The 19,708-nt window shown below is 63.3% G+C and overlaps 1 protein-coding gene and 2 non-coding genes across 9 annotated transcripts; all 3 read left to right on the forward strand.

The window, feature by feature from the left end:
* Positions 1–285: 285 nt before the first annotated feature.
* EIF4G1 (eukaryotic translation initiation factor 4 gamma 1) lies at positions 286–18,637 on the forward strand. 7 transcript variants are annotated; one of them, XM_065674414.1, is made up of 33 exons: positions 286–391; positions 1,493–1,553; positions 2,794–2,902; positions 3,002–3,088; positions 4,580–4,753; positions 5,084–5,183; positions 6,921–7,033; positions 8,102–8,194; positions 8,269–8,335; positions 8,681–9,562; positions 10,646–10,734; positions 10,940–11,120; positions 11,483–11,616; positions 11,871–12,008; positions 12,199–12,372; positions 12,447–12,644; positions 12,894–13,040; positions 13,135–13,371; positions 13,452–13,556; positions 13,968–14,121; positions 14,223–14,323; positions 14,421–14,523; positions 14,628–14,730; positions 15,333–15,589; positions 15,684–15,799; positions 15,948–16,120; positions 16,281–16,406; positions 16,499–16,580; positions 16,800–16,898; positions 17,021–17,155; positions 17,237–17,318; positions 17,390–17,530; positions 17,648–18,637. In XM_065674414.1, exons 3-33 carry the CDS (start codon positions 2,828–2,830, stop codon positions 17,827–17,829), a joined length of 4,848 nt encoding a protein of 1,615 aa, XP_065530486.1. In that variant the 5' UTR covers positions 286–391; positions 1,493–1,553; positions 2,794–2,827; the 3' UTR covers positions 17,830–18,637. The 7 variants fall into 7 exon arrangements, with proteins under 7 accessions (XP_065530486.1, XP_065530490.1, XP_065530491.1 ...); XM_065674418.1 differs by having other exon boundaries at positions 14,640–14,730; XM_065674419.1 differs by having other exon boundaries at positions 11,889–12,008.
* LOC136012422 (small nucleolar RNA SNORD66) lies at positions 10,779–10,855 on the forward strand. The gene has a single exon (XR_010611721.1). It is a non-coding gene; the product is annotated as a small nucleolar RNA SNORD66 (small nucleolar RNA).
* On the forward strand, positions 12,053–12,125 carry LOC136012423 (small nucleolar RNA SNORD66). The gene has a single exon (XR_010611722.1). It is a non-coding gene; the product is annotated as a small nucleolar RNA SNORD66 (small nucleolar RNA).
* Positions 18,638–19,708: the final 1,071 nt, after the last annotated feature.

Raw genomic sequence — 19,708 nt, forward strand, 5'->3', positions numbered from 1 at the left:
GTGCAGCCCCGGGTGCAGGGAGGTACCCGTGGGCGCTGTCGCCGGCGCTGCCGTGCGGACGCGGGCCGAGTGCGGCGCTGTGCCACGTGCTCCCGCACCGAGTGCGCGAGGGACACCGGGACCGGGAAGGAGGGGGGGGGGGCGTGGCCTAGCGCGGGATGGGGGCGTTCCACCCCCCCCCCCCCACCCGCCCCACCACGTGACAGCGGCGTCACGTGCCGCGGGCGGTGCCCAGCGCTGCCTCAGGCGCGGCGCCCGGAGCCCCGCCCCCGCGCGCCCCTCCCCCGCGGCGGCGCGCGGCCCCGCCCCTGCGCGCGGCGCGGCTCCGGAAATGGTCGTGCTGCGCTGCGCTGCGGCTGCGTCGGGCCGCGCGCGCTGAAGGAGACTGAAGGTAACGGGCGGGGGCGGGGCGGGCGCGCGCCGCGGGGGGGCGGAGGGGAGGGGGGTACCGGTACCGGGCCGCGCGCCGCCACCCCGGCCCGCGCGCCGCCGGGCCCCGCCGCGCCGCCGCCGCCGCCACCACGTGGGCGCCGCCCCGCCGCCGCCGCCGCCGGCTGCCCCCTCCCCCCGCCCCTGCCCTGCCCCGTTCAGCTCCCGTTCGCCGCTCGGCCCGGCCCGGCCCGGCCCGGCCCCGCGGTCCCGCGCGGCGCTTGCTGCGCCCCCACGTGCCGGCCGGTGCGCCCCGCCGTCTCGCACGTGCTCCCACCGCCGCGTCCGCCTAGGCCCGCCGCCGCACGTGGTGCGTGCCCTGCCGCCCCCGCCCCGCCGCGCCCGCCCGTGCCGCTGCCGGTGCCGGCGGGGCCGCGGGCCATGGCTGCGGCCGGCAGTGACACGTGTCCTTGGCAGAGGCCGCCGCCGCCGCGGGGGGGAGCGGGGCCGCCGGATGCCGCACCGGGGCCCGCGCCGCGCCCCGCCGGCCCCCCCCCCCCCCCCGCTCCCTGCGGCCTTTCCCCCTGCTTCTGTGTCGCCAAGATGGTGCCCGCGCCTCCTTGGGCCTGCCCGCGGCCCCGATATGGGGCCGGCAGCGGCAGCCGTCTGGGCCGCCGCCTCGGCCTGGGGGCGAGGTCGGGCTCGGGCCTGGCTGCTCCCGGGCCAGGGCTGCGGCCTGGCCCGGCCCCGCCGCCGGGGACACCCGCTCCCTCCCCCGGGCTCCCCGCGGCTGAGCCCCGCCGTTGTGGAGCCCGGTCTCCATGTCCCGGCCATCGCTTGGACTGGGCCTGCCTGCCCCTGGCCCCCAGGGCCCGGTCTCGGGCAGAGAACCGCCGCCCCGGCTGCTGGCCCAGCGCAGGCCGAGGCCTGGCCTGTACCTGCGCGGGGGAGGCAGCGGCTGCCGCGGCTCCTCCCGTTGTCACCCTTCCATCCTCTTGGTAGTTCCCCTTCCCGGGTCGGGACCTGTCTCGGCCCAGGCCGGCCGGGGCACTGCGGGGCACGGGGGGGGCTCCCTGCGGCGGGCCCGGGCTGACCTCTCTCTCCCCTCCCTTCTCTCTCCCAGTCAGTCGGATGAACGGTCTCTGCAGGCCCGCTCAGCCGGCCCAGGTTTTTCCCGCGGGGGGGTGAGTATGCTGCTCGCTCCCGGCTGTGCCGGCAGTGTGGGCTGGGGGGGCCGGGGATGCCCCGGGTTTCCCCGTTCGCGGTGTGACACCAGCCCCATCCCCTTTCTGGGGTGCGCAGTGCTAAGGTGCCCCGGGTGCTGGGCACCTTCCCTCGTGAGGAGGGGTTGGAGGGAGCACTGGTGGGGTGCAGCCCAGCTTCCGCCGCCTCCTGAAACCCCAGCAGGGCCCGTCTCTGCCGGGTTGTGACTGGGCGGCCCCCGTGATGGGGTGTCACCCTGCCGTGCCGGGGTGCAGCCCCGGGGGGTCAGGGCAGCCCATGGCCCGGCAGTGCTGCCATGGCCTGGTGTGGGCTGGACGTGCCTGGTGGTGCCCATGGCGGGCCGGGGGCCGGCGGTGCTGCCGCGGCTGGGCTCGGGTTACAGGAGGCTGCTGCCTTGCGTGCGCTGGCCGGCCGAGGGCTCACCGGGTGCCGTGGGGTGCGGGGGACCCTAACATGGCGCAGCGTGGGGGGCACCGCCTCTTCTTTCTGCCCGGTGGCCTTTGCACTGGGGCGGGGAGAGCGGCACCGGCTGCCAAGTCCCTCCTGGGACAGCTGGAGGGTGCCGGCGGTGGGGGGGTGTCCGCGGGCTGCCCCGGGCAGGGCAGCAGGCAGGAGCCTCGGCAGCACGGGGGGAGGCAGGACCTGCTCCCTGCCCTCCCTGCCCCGTAGGCGTTTGCAGCGTGCGCCGGGGACCCGGCACCACTGGCAGGAACAGGTTTGACTGGCCAGGGGAAGCGCTTAGTAGGTCAGCCGGGGTGGAGCTGGCCCAGCTGACGCTGGGGTGCCGCCGGCCCACCCAGCCCCCCGGAGCTGGTGGTGGCTTGGGTGTTATTGGCAGGTCACGGGCACTGGTGTCTGCTTGTTCGGGGTGCCCAGCCAGCCTCTGCAGACCCACCTCAGGGAGTCAGTCCTGACAGTAGGCGTGGGTTCAGGGCACAGTGGAGGGCTCTGCTCTGCAGGGTGTGAGGACCTGCCCTGTGTGGGTGGCCTGGCAGTGCCCATCTGTGCCCCAGTGGGGCAGGAAGGGGTGGCTGGGGGTCTGTGCCTTGATGGGGTGCTGTCTGTGGGGCATGGCTGGTGCCTGGCTTTACACTGGTGGTTCTGGAGATGCCCTTTTTTCAGGGCTCACACAGACAGTAGACACAAACCTTGGGTGCTCCCATCTCCTCCGGCTTATGCCCCTTGTCCCTCTCCCCTCAGATAGCGAGGGGATCCTTATGCACAACCCCATGAAATGAACAAAGCTCCACAGCCCACAGGAGGAGCCCCGACAGCCCCGCACCCTGCCCCTTCTCCCGGACTGCCGCAGGTAACCGGGCCTTTCAGGGTGGGGGGGACCCAGCTTTGCCCTCCCCAGTGTGCATGGGGGGCGGCGGTGCCATCTCCTTCTCTCCCTGCCTCCCTCCAGCCGACATTCCCACCCGGTCAGACGGCACCTGTGGTTTTTAACCCGGCACCGGCCTCACAAATGAATACGCCTTCTCAGCCGCGCCAGGTAAGGGCTTTGCCCTGGGTTGGATGGGGAAATCCAGCAGCTTTCAGCCTCCTGGCCAAGTAGCCCCTACTGCTGTGGTGCCTGTGGGTGCCAGGAGCCCTGCGGTGCCCCTGGGGCTGGCATGCGCCTGCGAGGGTGAGCGCGCCCGCGATCCGATCCGGATGGACCACAGCCGCTGCCTGGGGACCTCCTGGCCCTGGGGTGGGGGGGCAAATGCCTCTGGCCGGGGATGCCCACCGAGTGACTGCTCTTCTCTCCTTCCTCCCCTGCCCCAAACCTCCCTCTCCTCCTCTCTCAGTTTCCAGCAGGGCCTCGGGCTATTCACCAGCAGGTACTAACCCGCATCCCCCAGCCCGCATGCTGAGCACCCTGCCCTGACACTGCACGGAAACACTCACCCTGGGCACGAAGGGGCTGGGTAGCGCGTGGGGACCCGAGAGCTGAGGGACAGGCTGGTCTAGGGAAAGTGGGGGACACCCACTTGACTTTGGGGGGGTTTCCATGCAGTGTCTCCCCAGTTTTCTCCTTGCATGAAGCCTGCAGCATGTGGCTGTGCCTGTGCTAATCCTGGCCCAGGCTGCTGCTTCTGCCTGTGCCTTTCCCCGTCCTCCTCTTTCTCCCCACTTTGGGGAGGTCTCCCAAGGCCCTGCAATGCTGTGCAAAGCTCTGGATCTCTGTCAGCCCTCTTGTGTAGGGGAGCTGCTGGGGACAGATCTGGTGATATCCCTGGCTGTGCCAGCTGGGAGCCCCCCAAACTCTTCCCTGCCCCTTGTGAGGTCCCTACAGGGGGACAGGACCTTGGTGGATTTGGGATGGGGGCACTGGGTTCTTCAGCCTCCTGCCCCCTTCTTTGCCAGCCACCCTGCGTCCACACCCCTTCCCAGTGCGGGTAACTCCTCTCTGTCTCTTTCCCCTTTTCCCTCTGTGCGCGCTTGCTAACAGGGAGGATTCAGGTCTCTTCAGGTAACGCTTTCTCCTTGCCCCAGGGTGCGTGCGCGGACCCTTCCTTGCCCACTTGCTGCCGGGCTTGAGCTGCTTCTCCCGGGGATGCTCCTGCCCGGCAAAGAAGCTGGGTCGGGATGAACAATAGGAGCCAGTGGGGAATAGCTGGCTCCGTGCTCCCTGGCTGTCCAGCTCTGGCTCGGCACTGCGGGACTACAGGTCCCAGCATTCAGTGCGAGCGCCGGGAGCCGGTGCGAGGCACGCCGGGACCCGCTGCTGCCAGGCTGCGTGCGGCCGTGGCTGGCTCCGGGTGCTGGAGCTGCCGGCCCCGGCGGGCTGGGCGGGCGCTGCGCCGGGCATGAGCTGGGTCGCATGGACCCAGGCGGTCCCGCAGGTGTGTGGGGACAGGACGGGGCTGGGGGGCGTCTTGGGGAGTGTGTGTGGGGATGGGGGGGGGCTGCATCGCGGTGGGAAGTGTCCCCCTGTGCACGGGGGTGCTGGGTAGGGGTGCTGTGCTCCACCTGATGCCGTGCTCCGTCTCTCCCCAAGCATTTCTACCAGAACAGGGCGCAGCCTCCCGCTAGCGCGTCCCGCGTGCAGAGTAACACCACGGCCCGGCCCGGCCCCCCTGCCCATGTGTATCCGGCTGCTTCCCAGGTGATGATGATACCCTCCCAGATATCCTACACACCTTCCCAAGGAGCCTATTACATTCCCGGACAGGTGAGGGCCCTACCCTGGGCTATGCGGGAGGGGGCTGGTGTGGGCAGAGTTGGAGCTACGGTCTGGTTTGGGAGGGTGCAATGGGTTCTCCCGGGCTCCCTTGAGCACCCATTGATTTGAGCGGGGTGTTGCCCAGCTCTGTAAGAGAGGCAGCAAGTGGTGCTGGTCCTTCTCCCTGGCAGCCCTTTGAGGCTTCACTTTGCGTGCATGCTGCTCCCTGCCCTAGCGCCCGGCTGGTTCACAGGCAGGTTTGGGGGCACGTCAGTGGTTTGGGGGGTATGTTTGTGTTCTGCAGGAAGGGTAACTGACCTTTCTTTATCCCCATTGCAGGGTCGCTCCACATACGTCGTCCCGACCCAACAGTACCCGGTCCAGCCCGGTGCCCCTAGTTTTTACCCTGGAGCCAGCCCCACAGAGTTCGGGACTTACGGTACAGATAGGGGTGTTGTTCTGCGCCCTGATGCTCTTCCAGCCCCTACACTCCATCCTTTCTGTGCTCCCCTGCCTCTGGCCTCGCTGCAGCTGCCTGCGCTCAGGAGCTGAGTACGGGTCCCTTTGCCAGCTTGCAGGGGCTGTCTCCGTGACTCCATTACAGGCTGTTTTGGGGGGCAGGGGTGTTGCCAATGTCTCAGCAGCACTGAGGGCTGCACATTGTGTCCCACTGGTCCAGCCACTCCTGTTCTTTTCCAAATCAGGGCTATTTAATGTTTAACCCTCCTGGCGGAGGGCTGGGGCAAACTTTATTCACTCTTCCCCCTTGCTCACCATCAAGGTGAGCAGTTTAGAGTTGGTGACCCCCCTCAGCAGCCTGCTCCCTAAGGAGCTGAGCTTGGAGTGCTGGGGCCACTCCATGCCTGCCCTCTCCCGGCTCTGGGGAGCGGTGATGTGAGCAGCTCCCCCCTTCTTCCCCCCGCTCGCATGTGGCCACCCGGGCTGTGACTATATTTAGGCTTGGTCCTGGGAGGCCTGGCAGACACAGAAATGTGAGCCGAGGCCTCCGACCTAGCAGCAAAGCATAAACCAGGCAGAGATGGGCTTCTCCTGAGCCAGGTACGTGCTGTCCTTCCTCCTTCCCTCCCTCCTGTGCTGGGGCCCACCCAGCCCTTTGGAGGAGGGAGATGGAGCCCAGCAGTGTCCAGCTCCTGCATGCTGGGCTGCTTCTTTGTGCCCAGTGCTGGGGCATCCCCTTGGCTGTCTGTGTGGGTTCCTGGGATGAGTTTGTCCTCTGCCTCTACTTTGGGACTGTGGCTGTTCCTAGGGGAGCTGGCAGCACTGTGCCCCTTGCCCACAAGACTATATGAGTGGCCTGGCATGGTGTGCCCCTCGATGGGTGAAATGGGCTGGCCTTTCTGGTGCTGAGGGCTGGGCAGCTTGTGGTCTCCCTCCCTGGCACATCCCAGGTTGCAAGGCTCGTCTGGTGGCCCTGCATCCCTGCCTGGCAGAGCAGAGGGGTCCGTGGCTTGGGGACAGGGCAGTCACCAGAGCACCATGGGCAAGTTCAAGGCTTGGCGCAGCTGTGAAGGTGCTGGAGCCAGAGGGGGCTGGGGCCCGTGCCCAGCTGTGCCTGTCCCAGATCCTCATGGCACCGCTCTGGTGTGGTGTGATGCTTGCGGATGCCCTGGGAGGAGCAAAGCACCTCTCGGGGCTGTGCCAGCCCTGGATGGAGTCCAGCTCTGCCTCTGGCCCCCGGCACAGCTCCCTCCTCTGGGCTGGGCTTGCCGGGGGCTCAGGCTGCTCAGGGAGCTGGAGCCCCTCAGCCTGGGTGTGAATGGAGGGTGCGGACCGGGCTGCCTGGTGCCGCCCTGGGGCTGGTGCTGGGCCTGGGGAGATAAGGGCTCCCTGCGGAGCCGGGACACCCGTACCTGGCATGGCTGAGCGTCCCCGTGGGGCCACCGATGGCGTGGAGCTGGTGGGCACGGCGGGTGCCTGCGGGGCCTGGCTGGGTGTGGGGATGGCGCGGGGACGCTCTGCTTCACGGGGAAGGAATTCGGTCAGGCCTGTCAGGCGGGTTGGGACGATCCGGGCCGGATGCGATGGGGGTTTGCTGCAGAGCAGCACAGGCTCCCCAGGCTCCTGACAGACCCCTGCGTTTGGGGGATCCGGGGGTCCCCTGGGCGGACGTGCAGGGTCTGGGTTGGCCGGTCTGACGCTCTCTCCTCTCCTCCAGCGGGTGCTTACTACCCGGCGCAGGGGGTGCAGCAGTTCCCGGCAGGGGTCCCCACTGCGCAGGTCATTGTGAGCCAGCAGCCTCCGATCCCCACAAAACGAGAGCGCAAGACGGTAAGGAGCCATCTCCTCCAGGCACGGGGGCGGGGGGGGGGGTTTGAGGCTGGCATGCAGGAGGGGCCGGTGCCAGCCCTGGTGCCTGCAGCGCGCAGGATGGGACGTGGTGCAACACGCCAGGGAACGGGGCCCGTGTGGGGCCATGCGGCCTGGGCTGGGGGGCTCGGTGAGGGGCTCTGGGGGCGCGGTGGGTGCCAGCGACCTTGGCTGTCCCGGCGGGCAGCGTTGTGCTGAGTCATGGCTCCTGAGGGGTGGGGGTGCCGTGGCTGCCAACTGCTGTCTGCTCCCGGAGATGCCGGCACTCGGAGGCCTCGTATGGGGCCTATTTATAGCAGGGAGACTGCCGCGGCGTGGCCCTGCACTGGGGCAGGGGGTGCTGCCGTGGAGGGGAGGTGCTTGCCTTTCCTCAGCAGAGGGGCCTCGGTGCCCGTCGGGCTCTGTGCTTGCTGTCCTGGGAGCAGGTCATGAGCGGGGTGGGGAGAACAAGGCCTCTGGCTGCATCGTGCTCCCCCCAGAGTCCCGAACCCACGTGTCCTCCCCACTTCCTCCTCCCAGCACGGTGCCCTGTGGCTCCTGCTGCACCCATGGCAGGCATGTGGCCAGTGAGCCTGCAGGCATATGGGCTGTGCTGGGGTGGCATGGAGCTTGCCATGACTTTTGAGTGCCAAGGCTGGTCCCTTGTGCTGTCCCTCAGGCAGAGAGGGGTCCCCACAGCTCCTGTGCCAGCATGGTGATTCCTTGGGATACCCTGACCCCTGGAGATGGGCACTGACCTGGGGACATGGTGCTGGCTCTGGCTGCCTGGCATGACAGCTTGCAAGGCATCGGGACAAGCTGGTGTCTGTAGGGCACCGTGCCCTGCGTGGAGGGAGGGGAGGTGCCACCTGTTGGTGCCCAAGCTGCATGTGGCCGGAGCAGGCACAGCAGTGAATGAGCCTCACTTGCCTCTCCCTTCAGAGAAGGGGCTGTCCTGAGGGTGTCTGGCCCAGGAAAAGGGGGTGGCCCGTGTGCTGTGTCCCCCACCCTGCTAACAGCTTTCCTCTTTCCGCCCTGACCCGTGCAAAGATCCGGATACGAGACCCCAACCAAGGCGGCAAAGACATCACTGAAGAAATCATGTCCGGAGCAAGGACCTCATCCACTCCCACCCCTCCGCAGGTAAGGGGACCTCCCTGCCTGGGGCGGTGGGATGTTCACAGGGCCCTGCTGAACTCCCTCTTTCTGCCCCCCAGGCTGGAAGCGGTTTGGAGCCCCAGGCCAACGGAGAGACCCCCCATGTAGCAGTTATTGTCCGGCCAGGTAAGTGCCTTCACCCGGTGCTTCCAGGATCCCTAATGTTGACGCTGCAGGGTGCAAGATGCCAGCTCTGCCATTCCTCAGCTCACCTGGGGCTTGTGGGGTCAGACGCATTCCCTACATGCCTAAGGACTGGTGTCCCCACGTTTGGCCCAGGAGAGTTTATGGGGGCTGACTGTTCATCCCAGCCTTTCTGTGGGCACTGGAGGATGCCTGTTGCCCGTCACCTGTTTACAGTGTGGATTGGCACATCTGTCCCTACCCCTGCTGCAGACAGGGGGCTCGGAGGGTGGTGTGCTGGGTGAGGGGGGGTTGGAGAGCCCCTCGGTAATGCCACCTACCTTGCAGATGACCGTCCGAAGCCTGCACTGGTGGTGAGCAAGCCCGTCTCCCTGGAGCCCAGCAAGTCGGCGTCCCCGTCACCTCCCCCTCCCCTCATCCCCGAGGTGGAGCCCGTGGTGCTCTCGGCCATGACGCTGGTGCCAATGGAGCCCCCCATGGATGCGGACACTAAAGTGGAGCTGGGCGAGGCGCCGCCCGACCCGCACAAGACGTTTAGCGCCATCACTACAGTGCCAGGGGCTGTGGAGCTGCCCCTAGTGCCCGCGCCCGACATGGACACAGTGGCTGTAGAGGAGGAGGAGGAGGAGGAGGAGGAGGTTGCCATTCCCCTCCCAGAACCCACCCCACAGGCGCCTGTGCCCACTGAGGCACCACTGGCTCCTGTTGTCCCCCCGATGCCAGCGGTGCCCCTGGTGCCGGCCGCGCCGTCGCCACCACCCGTCATACTGCAGGCCCCTGAAGCGCCCGCCAAACCTGCCTCCCCCAGCCCCCCGCCGCCCCGGGAAGAGCCCTGCCCCGAGCCTGCTGCCGAGGCCAACGGGGTCTTGGAGGAGGTGCCCGAGCCGGTCCCCGAGGCACCTGTGTGCCAGCCAGCGCCGGTGCCCGTGCCGGGGCCTGCGCCCACCCTGGACTCCCCCGTTGCCCAGCCTGAAGAGCTGCCCGTACCCAATGGGATGGAGGGCACTGGCAAAGCGGAGCCAAGCGAGGAGCAGCCTGAGTCGGACGTCAGCCCCATCTCGGAGCCTGAGGAGCCGGCCCAGTCTGGCACCCCTGCCTCACCCCCGGCAGAGGAGGAGGAGGAGGAGAGTGAAGGCCCTGGTGAGGCCCAGGAGCGGAGCTCAAGCCCGGCCCCTGCCCCTTCGCAGACCTTGGAGGCGACTGCGCAAGGTTGGGAATGCTGGGCTGGGGTGTTTGGTGATGTATGGGGGTCACCTAGATGCGGTGCGAGGCATGGGAAAGGAGGATGGGGTTAGGTGACCCAGGATGTGTGAGTGTGGGGTGCTGAGGGGGTGTACAAGGTGCCCATGGGTGGCAGAATGGGGGAGTGCATCCATGTGCAGGAGTATGTGGTGTGTACAGAGGGGGGTGTGTGCTGTGTCCTGGGGAGTGGGGTGCCATGGGGGAAGTTTATGTGACACCTTCTGTGGGGGTGGAGGGCAGGTGTATTGGGGTAGTATCTGAGAGCTGTCCCTAGCTGTTCAGGGACACAGCAGGGTGCAGGAGGGATGCAGAGCTGTAGCTGTGTGCGGCACTGTGTGTAGGGGTATGCAAGTACCTACGTGTGAGTGAGGAAAGTGACATGCCCTGCAGGTGTGCTGGGGCAAAGATCTATGTTAATGTTTTTAAGCACTCTGCATATGAGTATGGGGGTTACATAGAATTGCTGGTGGGAGGATGGGGGAGATGGGCGCACAGGATGTGTTCCTATGGAGCACTCTGCAGGGATATAGGGGGGCTGTAGGAGGATGATCTGGGAGCAGATGTGCTTCTGGGGAGCACCTCTGTATGGGGTGCTGTATAGGGGTGCCAGGGAGGGAGGTGTATGTGGGGGCAGAGGTCTGTATGGGGATGTCCCCCTAAGGGCTGCCCTGCAAAGGGGGGTGGGTATTTTGGGGATGCCCTGAAGAGAATGGGGAGCGCTGTGCTATGGAAGAGATGTGAATGGGGTGAGGAGGCACACGGTAGATCAGGGTGCAGCAGTCAGATCGGGAGAGGTGCGAGGTGTGCCTACATGGGGTGCTTTCTGGGCAGCAGGGTGCCTCGGTGGGCTGTGTGTAGGATCCACAGGGCTGCAGATGCCCAGGTCAGTACATGGCGTGTTTGGGTGATGGGGGCAGGACCACATCCTCATGGCCCATCCTGAAGCTCACCTGGTGTTACTGGGGCATTGCTGGTGACCCTGAACTGGTGTCAGGGTATTCTGGGGACTGGGAGGGTCCCTGTCCTTCATCTCCTTGCCTCTCTTCCCAGTCGCCGTGTCGGTGCCAAAGAAGAAGCGGCGGATGAAGGAGCTGAACAAGAAGGAGGCAGTAGGTGATTTGCTGGATGCCTTTAAAGAGGTGAGTGTGTCGAGGTGCCTGGGAGTTACCGTGTGTCCCATCTCCTCCTGTGATGAACTCTGCTTTGTGCCATCGTGTCTGGGCCACTGATGCTTCATGATGGTAATGAGGATCTGAGGGGGGACGTGGACGCCTGGGTGTGTGGTGAAGGGGGCAGGACCAAGCTCACGGGGGGTGACTGCTGTTCCTCCTGATGCAATCTCAGATCAGTGACAGTGCCTCAGAGACAGAGAACAAACCCCCCACGTCCACTCCTGCCCGTGAAGCAGAGGACATGGCCCCTGCCCGTCCACAGGAAGACTCTGAGGAGACGTGGGAGGAGAAGGAGGACAAGCTGGCCCCAGAGAAGGGCAAGGCTGCCGATCAGAAGTACCGCTACAAAGAAGGTGAGCCATGCCTTGGCCCAGGCCTCTGGTGGGAGCCTCTGCCTCTGCACTCAGTGGCGGGGACTGTGGGGGTTGCATGGTCCAGCTGTCCTAAGCCTCACGCTCCCCTCCCATCTTGTCCCTGAGCCTGGCATGGGGTGGTGAACAGAGGCCTCGGTGTGAGGGTCCTGGGAGGAGACAGGGAGCTGGTGGCATCAGCCTCCAGCAAGTAAGCAGTGTCGTGCTCACGGCATACCAGGCTGGAGCAGCTTTGTAGTTGTCTACATCCCATCTTGCTGGTCCTTGGAGGGCTTGGACTTACCACAGCTCAGCGTGGAAGATGTGGGACAGGCCACATCAAGGCCTCTTTCTCCCCACTGCAGAGCAATGGAAGCCACTGAACCCTGAGGAGAAGAAGCGCTATGACCGGGAGTTCCTCCTGGGGTTCCAGTTTATTTTTGCCAGCATGCAGAAACCTGAGGGGCTGCCCCAGATCACGGACGTGGTGCTGGACAAGGTTGGTGCGGCCCTGGAAATAGGGGAAGTGGGGGTGGTGGCCAGGTTGGGGGTCTGGATCCTGTTGTGACTTGTCAAGGCAAGGCAGGGACTTGCCTGCTGTGCTTGGGGTCCTGTTGCAGCATCTGCAACAAGCCTTGAGCTTGGGGGTTGGTTTGTGGGGGCACCTCTGGGGCCTTCTTTCCAGTTCCTTGTCCCGGCGCTGAGGCTGGGGGATGGATCCATCCCGCTCCTCTGCCCCCTGGGCATCCTCAGCCCTGTGTACCTTTGCAGGCCAACAAGACCCCACTACGGGCGCTTGACCCCATCCGCCTCAGTGGTATGAACTGCAGCCCCGACTTCACCCCCTCCTTTGCCAACCTCGGCCGGCCTGTCATGGGCAATCGGGGCCTGGTGAGTATTTCCTCTTTTCACCCTTGCTGTTCCCCTCTGCCTCTCTGTGATGATCAAGCCTTTGAGCCGCTGTGTCTGGGCCACTGATGTTCATGATGGAGCTGAGGATCTGAGCAGGCAGATGGGGACACCCTGGGAGCTGGCTTGGCTGTCCCAGAGCAAAGAGCTGAGTTTGTTTTTGCTGTGCCAGCCCTCAGGGTTGGGTCCCCGCCGCTCCCAGCAGAGCCAGAGGAAGGAGCCCCGCAAAATCATTGCCACTGTGTCCCTCAATGAGGATGTTAAGCTGAACAAGGCTGAGAGGGCCTGGAAACCCAGCAGCAAGCGTGCTTCGGAGGAGGAGGATCCTGAGAACATCAAGACACAGGTGGGAGCTGGGGCGGGTGGTGGGATGGCAAAGGGGAATGTGCCTGGCTCTCGCTGACCTTGCCGTCCATGCAGGAACTGCTCCGCCGCGTCCGCAGCATCCTCAACAAGCTGACACCCCAGATGTTCCAGCAGTTGATGAAGCAGGTGATGGAATTGTCCATCGACACGGAGGAGCGGCTCAAGGGTGTTATCGACCTCGTCTTCGAGAAGGCCATCTCGGAGCCAAACTTCTCTGTTGCCTATGCTAACATGTGCCGTTGCCTTATGGGGGTGAGCAGGAGCTGGGGAGTCTTAACTGAGCTGACAGGGGTTTGTCTGGGTGCCTCGGCTGAGCTCAGCAGGCTGTGGGCCATTCTGTGTGAGGTGGGATGGAGGACCATGTCCAGGGTTGTGTCAGGTGTAAAGTGTAAGGTGGAGCATGGCTGTTTCCTGGTTTGAACTGTGCCTGCGCCTTAGCTGGCCGGCTTTTGTTGGGGGCACGACTCATGCTCCTTGCCTGGGTTGTACCTCTCCCTGCAGCTCAAAGTGCCCACAACAGACAAGCCCACGGTAACTGTGAATTTCCGCAAGCTGCTGCTCAACCGCTGCCAGAAGGAGTTTGAGAAGGACAAGGACGACGATGAGATCTTTGAGAAGCGGCAAAAGGAGATGGACGATGCCAGTGCTGTGAGTTGGGGTGGGAGCCTGTGGCTGAGGGCTGGTAGGGGTGTCCTCGGGGCAGCTCTGGGCTCTGAGCTGCGCTGCTGTACCTTCCCTGCAGCCCGAAGAGAAGGCGCGCATGAAGGATGAGCTGGAGGAGGCGCGGGACAAGGCCCGCCGGCGATCCCTGGGCAACATCAAGTTCATCGGGGAGCTCTTCAAACTGAAGATGTTGACGGAGGCCATCATGCATGACTGCGTGGTGAAGCTGCTCAAAAACCATGACGAGGAGTCTCTTGAGTGCCTTTGCCGTCTGCTTACCACCATTGGCAAGGACTTGGACTTTGAGAAGGCCAAGGTACTGCTTGTCGTGCACTGCCTTGTGTGCTCTGCCCTTGCTTTTGGGAAGGATGTGACCGTGACTCTATCCCTCTATAGCCCAGAATGGACCAGTACTTCAATCAGATGGAGAAGATCATCAAAGAGAAGAAGACATCATCCCGAATCCGTTTCATGCTGCAGGATGTGATTGACCTCAGACGGGTAAGGCATGTGGCCTGCTATTGCTTGGGGACTGTCCTCTGTCCCCTGCTCGTTCCCATGGAGCTGTTGGCCAGTGTCCTCTTGAGTGCCAGCAGTCCATGCATCACTGGGAGGGGGGAGGTGGGTATGTAAGCTGTGTCCAGCCCCAAAGACACTATGCTAGCCCCCCAGCTCTTGGTTAGCGTGGTAGTGTTAGTGGGCGTAAAGTAACTGCAGCTGTTTAATACAGGGGGCTCCAGAAATTGAGCCCTTTTGTGCCAAAAGCTGCCACAGAATATGGGGAGCTGTGGTGGCCAAGGCAGGACAGCGGCCTGAGGCTTTGAGGGTGGGATGGCTAGGAAGGGGGAATGTCTCTGTCTCCATCCTCCAGCCAGCTCAGTGCCCTCTTCTTTCCTTCCCTGCCCTCTGCAGAATAGCTGGGTGCCGCGGCGAGGAGACCAGGGCCCCAAAACCATCGACCAGATCCACAAGGAAGCAGAGATGGAGGAGCATCGGGAACACATCAAAGTGCAGCAGCTCATGTCGAAGGACAAGAGGAGAGGTCCCCCCGGGCCATCCTCCAGCAGTGAGTGCCTGGGTTTGGGGGCAGCTGGGGCTGCCAGGGCTGGATTGAACCCACTGGGCACCGCTAGGGCTGTGCCTTATGTCTGTCCCCCTTGTACCCAGGTGGGCGCGGGAGCTTGGTTGCAGATGATGGCTGGAATACTGTGCCCATCAGCAAGGGCAACCGGCCTATTGACACCAGCCGGTTAACAAAGATCACCAAGGTGAGGCTGGGAGTGTGGTGTGGCAGCTCAGTGGCTGCCTGGCCTGGATCCTGCCCTGGTGTGGGGTTCAAAGCTGACTCTGCCTCTCCACCTGCAGCCTGGATCTATCGACTCCAACAAACAGCTCTTTGCGCCAGGCGGGCGGCTGAGCTGGGGCAAAGGCAGCAGTGGAGGGTCTGGTGCAAAGCCTGCAGATTCAGGTATGCGGCGTGGGGGGCTGGCTGGGAATGTGGTACTGGGTGGGAGGGGGGATCCTGTACCAGGGAGGTGCCGAACTCTGAAACTCCCCTCTTTTCACGCCCAGCATCTGATTCAGGGCGACCAGCCACAAGCACCTTGAACCGCTTCTCAGCGCTCCAGCAGTCAACCCCTGCCGAGAGCCTGGAGTCCCGCCGTGTGGTGCAGAGGTGAGGGGCCAGTCCTGCTGCAGCTGTGTTGGCCTGCAGCCTGGGGTGGCACCCTGGAATTGGGCAGTGGTGGGGTCAATACATGGCCCCTGCAATACTTCTCTGTGGTGAGATGGGGCCTTCGGGGGGCTCAGAGTTGGTGACCAGTCCCTGTGGCAAAGAAGGCTGACTCTCCACCCTGGACTTCTTCCTGTTTGGCATTTGGGGACCACACCTGGGTGCTTGGTCTAGTCTGGGGGTCCTGGGACCAAACAGGCTGGAGGGAGTCCCTGGAGGCTGGACTGCAAGGTCCCCAAGGAGGGTTGGGGTTGAGTTTATTTGGGACATATGGAAAGCAAAGGGGGAAGACCACAGTCTGCTGCAGGGGGAAGGTGCAGTCAGGATGGGGTCAGGCTCTCCTCAGCTGTGCCAAGGGATGGAGTGAAAGGCAAAGGGCGTGAATTGTAACTGGGATAAAACAGGGAGAAGTGTTCTCCCCTGCTAGAAAAGGCCCTGGAAAGGTCTGGGTTTGGAATGGGATAGCCTTGCCTTGCAGAGCTCCGCAGTCTGGCGTCAGGGAGGGTGGTGATGGGCTCTTAACGCTGTGTCTGTCTTCCACCCAGGAGCAGCTCCAGCCGTGACAGGTCAGAGAAGGCTGGGGACAGAGGGGAACGGGAGTCGCGTTCAGAGAAGGGCAGCGACCGCCTCGAGTGTCCCGACCGGGGGGAGCGGGCAGACAGGAACAGGTCTGCCCTCACCAAGCGGAGCTTCAGCAAAGAGACAGAGGACAGGAGCCGAGAACGGGAGAAGCAGGGTGGCTCCGAGGCCGTGCGCAAGGCTGCTAGCATGTCGGAGGAACGGGACAGGAGCCGAGAGACCAGTGAGCAGGAGGGCAATGGTGTCCTGGGGATCTCTCTGTGCCCAGGGGCTCTGCTGGGCCTAACTGGTGCCTCATCTTTGCTCTCGCCTTGCAGATAAGCAAGAGCCAGCAGCTCCTGCTGCATCTCCCAAGCCTGCGCTGTCAGAAGAAGAGCTGGAGAAGAAATCTAAGGCAATCATAGAGGAATACCTGCACATCAATGATATGAAGGTGAGAGGAGGGGGGTGGTCAGGCACAGCACCAGGTGGCCCCTGTAACATGCCATTCACTTCTGTGGGCAGTAGACCTGCTGGTCAGAATGAGGAAGAGGGGAGCTGGGACTGGCTGTGGGGCAGCACTGACCCCTTTTTCCCCACAGGAGGCCCTGCAGTGTGTACAGGAGCTGGGCAGCCCCTCCTCGCTCTACATCTTCGTGCAGAACGGTATCGAATCCACGCTGGAGAGGAGCACCATCTCCCGCGAGCACATGGGGGTCCTGCTGTGCCAGCTGGTGAAGGCAGGCACGCTCTCCAAGGAGCAGTATTACAAAGGGTGAGGGACTGGGGCGGCCTGGACACAAGCTGGTATTTGCTGGGTTTTGAATGTGGTTGGCCCTGCCCTGAACAGGGCTTATCACTGGGACCTGCTGAGGTCCCTCCCAGCCGCGGGCAGGAGGGCTGCTGGATTCCAGTGGCCTCCCTCTGCACTGCAGGCTCCGGGAGATCCTGGAGATCGCAGAAGACATGGAGATTGACATCCCACATATCTGGCTGTACCTGGCTGAGCTCATAACCCCCATCTTGCAAGAAGAAGGCATCCCCATGGAGGAGCTGTTTAGGTGAGGGCTCTGCCCTTCCACAGGGCTGCCATGGGGTGCCAGGAAGGCTCCTGGGGGGGAGGTAGCTCAACCAGGTCTCTTGTGCCCTGCAGGGAGATAACAAAGCCTCTGGTGCCCATTGGGAAGGCTACCACACTGCTGGTAGAGGTGCTGGGCTTGTTGTGCAAGGGCATGGTAAGTGCATGGGGCTCATGTAGCTGCCTTGGGGACTGGCAGTGTGCTTAGGGGGGGCGGGTTGGCAGGCAGGGACTCTGAACTACTCTGCCACCAGAGAGATGGCAGGGTGAATCCCCTGCCACATCTGGGTCATGGGGGTGGCATGGCCAAGCTGCAGTATCCCCCTCCCTGGAGATGGAGGGCATGGGGTGCTGATGCTGACTGTCTGTTCTGTAGGGCCAGAAAACCGCAGGCAAGCTGTGGCGGGACGGGGGCCTGAGCTGGAAGGAATTCCTGCCCGAGGACCAGGATGTCAACAAATTTATCACAGAGCAGGTGGGAGCTCAGTGGTGGTGAGGGATAGAGACAGGCCCTGTGGGGACCCTGGAGGGTCCTGCTGCTGGGAACATGGTGTTCCTCATGCTGACTGTAATAGCTTATCTCTGCTGCTCCCCCAGAAATTGGAGTACACGATGGGGGATAGCTCGGACACACCGAGCTGCAAAGAGCTGACCTCGGAGGAGCTGTGCAAGCAAATGGACAAACTGCTGAAGGAGAACCCGAACAACCAAAGAATATATGACTGGATTGAGGTGAGGTGCAGCGCAGGCACGTCCAGGGGCTCCCTCCCAGCTTCCTCTCACCTCACAGCCCCTCTGCTCTCCCTCTTCTAGGCCAACCTGAGTGAGCAGCAGGTCTCGTCCAACACATTTATCAGGGCCCTGATGACATCTGTGTGCCACTCAGCCATTGTCTGTGAGTATGAGGGTGAGGCGGGGGGGTCCCCTTGCCCCCGCCACCACCCTCTCATGCCCCGTCTCTCTCAGTTGAGAACCCCTACCGCGTGGATGCCCTGGTGATCCGCAACCAAGCCAAGTTGCTGCAGAAGTACCTGCGGGATGAGCAGAAGGAGCTCCAGGCACTCTACGCCCTGCAAGCCTTGGTGGTGAAGTTGGACCAGCCTCCCAGTGAGTGTTGTGGGGCGGGCAGGCAGGCTGAGGAGGGGGGTGGCAGGCGTGTTACCACCCCAGCAGTGTGGCTGGTGGCTGGGCAATGGCAAGGGTCCTTCTTTTGTCTCCCCCTAGACCTGCTGCGGATGTTCTTTGATGCCCTCTATGATGAGGACGTCATCAAGGAGGAGGCTTTCTACAAGTGGGAGTCCAGCAAAGACCCGGCTGAGCAGCAGGGCAAAGGGGTGGCTCTCAAATCGGTGACAGCCTTTTTCACCTGGCTCCGGGAAGCTGAGGATGAGTCGGACAACAACTGAGCAGCCATGAGGAGGAGGAGTAAGAGGGCAGAGAGAGTGGGGCTCTCCTGGGAGCGACTCCATCCCCTCCCACCCGTGGCCCCCCTGGACTTGCTGATGCGAGGGCCGAGGGACCTACGCTGCCCCCTGCAGCCCCCCTCTCTCTTTTCAGTTCTCCTCCTCTCCCTCTTCCCCACATCCCGGTTCTGTTTGTGAGGCCTGTACTAGTTTGTCACGATGATAATAAATGAATGCTGGTGGAGGCGGCTATTACGGTGGGTCCCCTCAGGGTCCCTCCACTCTCCTCTCTCAGCACAGGCACACCGGGTCTTTGGGAGCAGGGCAGAACACCCCTGGACTCATGTCATGGGGAGGGGGGGCAGGATGGGGACCTAACTTTCCCCTCCTCTCCTCCCTTGTCTTTCCTCCTCCCCACTTCTTGCTGAAATATAGAGAGATTATATATATATAAACTTATTAAATTTGGTTTGGGGACAGGAGCGTGATTTCTCCCCCTCCCCTGTCCTCTCTCTGTTCCTCCATCACTGCCTGGACCCCCCCCCCATGGTTTTTTATTTTAAATATAAATCATTCCCCCCCCAGCTCCCGCTCTGACACCTGGGGAGGGTGCCGGGGAGGAGGGGGGGTGACCCCTTCTCTCTGGGCCAGGCTGAGTCCCCTCCTCCTCCCAAAGCCCCCATCCTCCTCCCAAACGTTTAAGGCCACAATTGGGCAAGCGACAGGGCGGCCCCCATCCGCGTCCCCTGTATTTATAGAGCGCCGGATGCGATGAGCCGCATGTGTAATTATTAAAACAAGGATTCAATTACTGGTCACGTGAATTTGTAAATAATTTTTTTTTTTTTGCCTTTTTTTTTTTTTTTTCTTTATGGAGTATTTAATTGAAGATTTAAAGGCATCTTTTCACCTTAAAACTGGAAATAAAAGAACATTGCTAAATAATGCCCCGTGTGCCGCTCTTGCCGCCCCATGTCCCTTGAGCCTGGGCTGGTGTGGGGGTGCCAGCCTGGAGCCCAGGAAGGGGCCAGCCTCCTTTGGCACCCCGAGGCAGACGGTAGGTATCCCCCACCCCAGGGCTGGGAGGGTGGCAGGGGGATGTGCCTGGAACAGGGACCCCCCTCACCAGCTCTGCCTGGCACAGGGTGTTTCCATGGTGGCGCAGGCAGCCCTGCCAGCACCCTGCCTGCAGCGCAGAGCCCTATGGCCGCAGGCATCCCATTTCCCATGGGCACCAAAGTGGCAGGACCTGTGTGCTCTTGCTGGGCTCTGCTGGGAGATGGGTGCCATGATCCCCTCATACAACTTCCATTGTGGGGGTCTTTTTCTCTTGGCACCCTCCAGTCTTAGCTTGCAGATGGGGTGGAGATGGGCAAGACTGGGAGCCCCCAGTGCAGTGTCGCTCTTGGGGCTGGAGGCTAGTCTTTGCTGCGTTGGGCTGCCTCTTGCTGAGTCACACTGGCCATGGCCCAAGGGAACAGAATAATTAACTGGAGGCTGTTCCCCAGATTAGAGGCTGAGCTGTCTGAGCTGCAGCCCTGGCAGCTCTAATGCTGGGAAGCAGTTGGCACAGAAAGGCCAGCAGGGCCAGGAGAACGGCGGCTGGGGGCGATACTGGCCAAGAGCTCCCCCTTCCCCTCAGTGAGTGAGTGAATAAAGAGGGAGGCCCTTGGGCTGTTCGGTACCTTGCTTGCCAAGGGGCAGGGTGCCACCCTGGCAGTGCCCCTCTGTGCCAGGGGAAAGGTACTGCAGCAGTCATTGCCACCAGTAGGTTTCAGAATGAACAGAGGTCTGTCTGCAGGTTAACCCCTCAGCCTGGCACCGGTGCTGGCCTGGATCTCCTGATGTGGTGCCCAAAGCCTGCACCCACCTGCCCTGCACC

This window comes from Lathamus discolor, chromosome 3 (genome assembly GCF_037157495.1).
Source record: "Lathamus discolor isolate bLatDis1 chromosome 3, bLatDis1.hap1, whole genome shotgun sequence".
NCBI classification, from domain to species: Eukaryota; Metazoa; Chordata; class Aves; order Psittaciformes; family Psittacidae; genus Lathamus; species Lathamus discolor.

Bases quoted from the DNA above. Each gene is read 5' to 3' on its own strand.
- EIF4G1 (XM_065674414.1), top strand. From the start codon at position 2,828: ATGAACAAAGCTCCACAGCCCACAGGAGGAGCCCCGACAGCCCCGCAC. The intron at 11,121-11,482 runs GTGAGCCATGCC...TCCCCACTGCAG, and splicing joins GAAGTACCGCTACAAAGAAG to AGCAATGGAAGCCACTGAAC. The intron at 12,645-12,893 runs GTGAGCAGGAGC...CTCTCCCTGCAG, and splicing joins TGTGCCGTTGCCTTATGGGG to CTCAAAGTGCCCACAACAGA.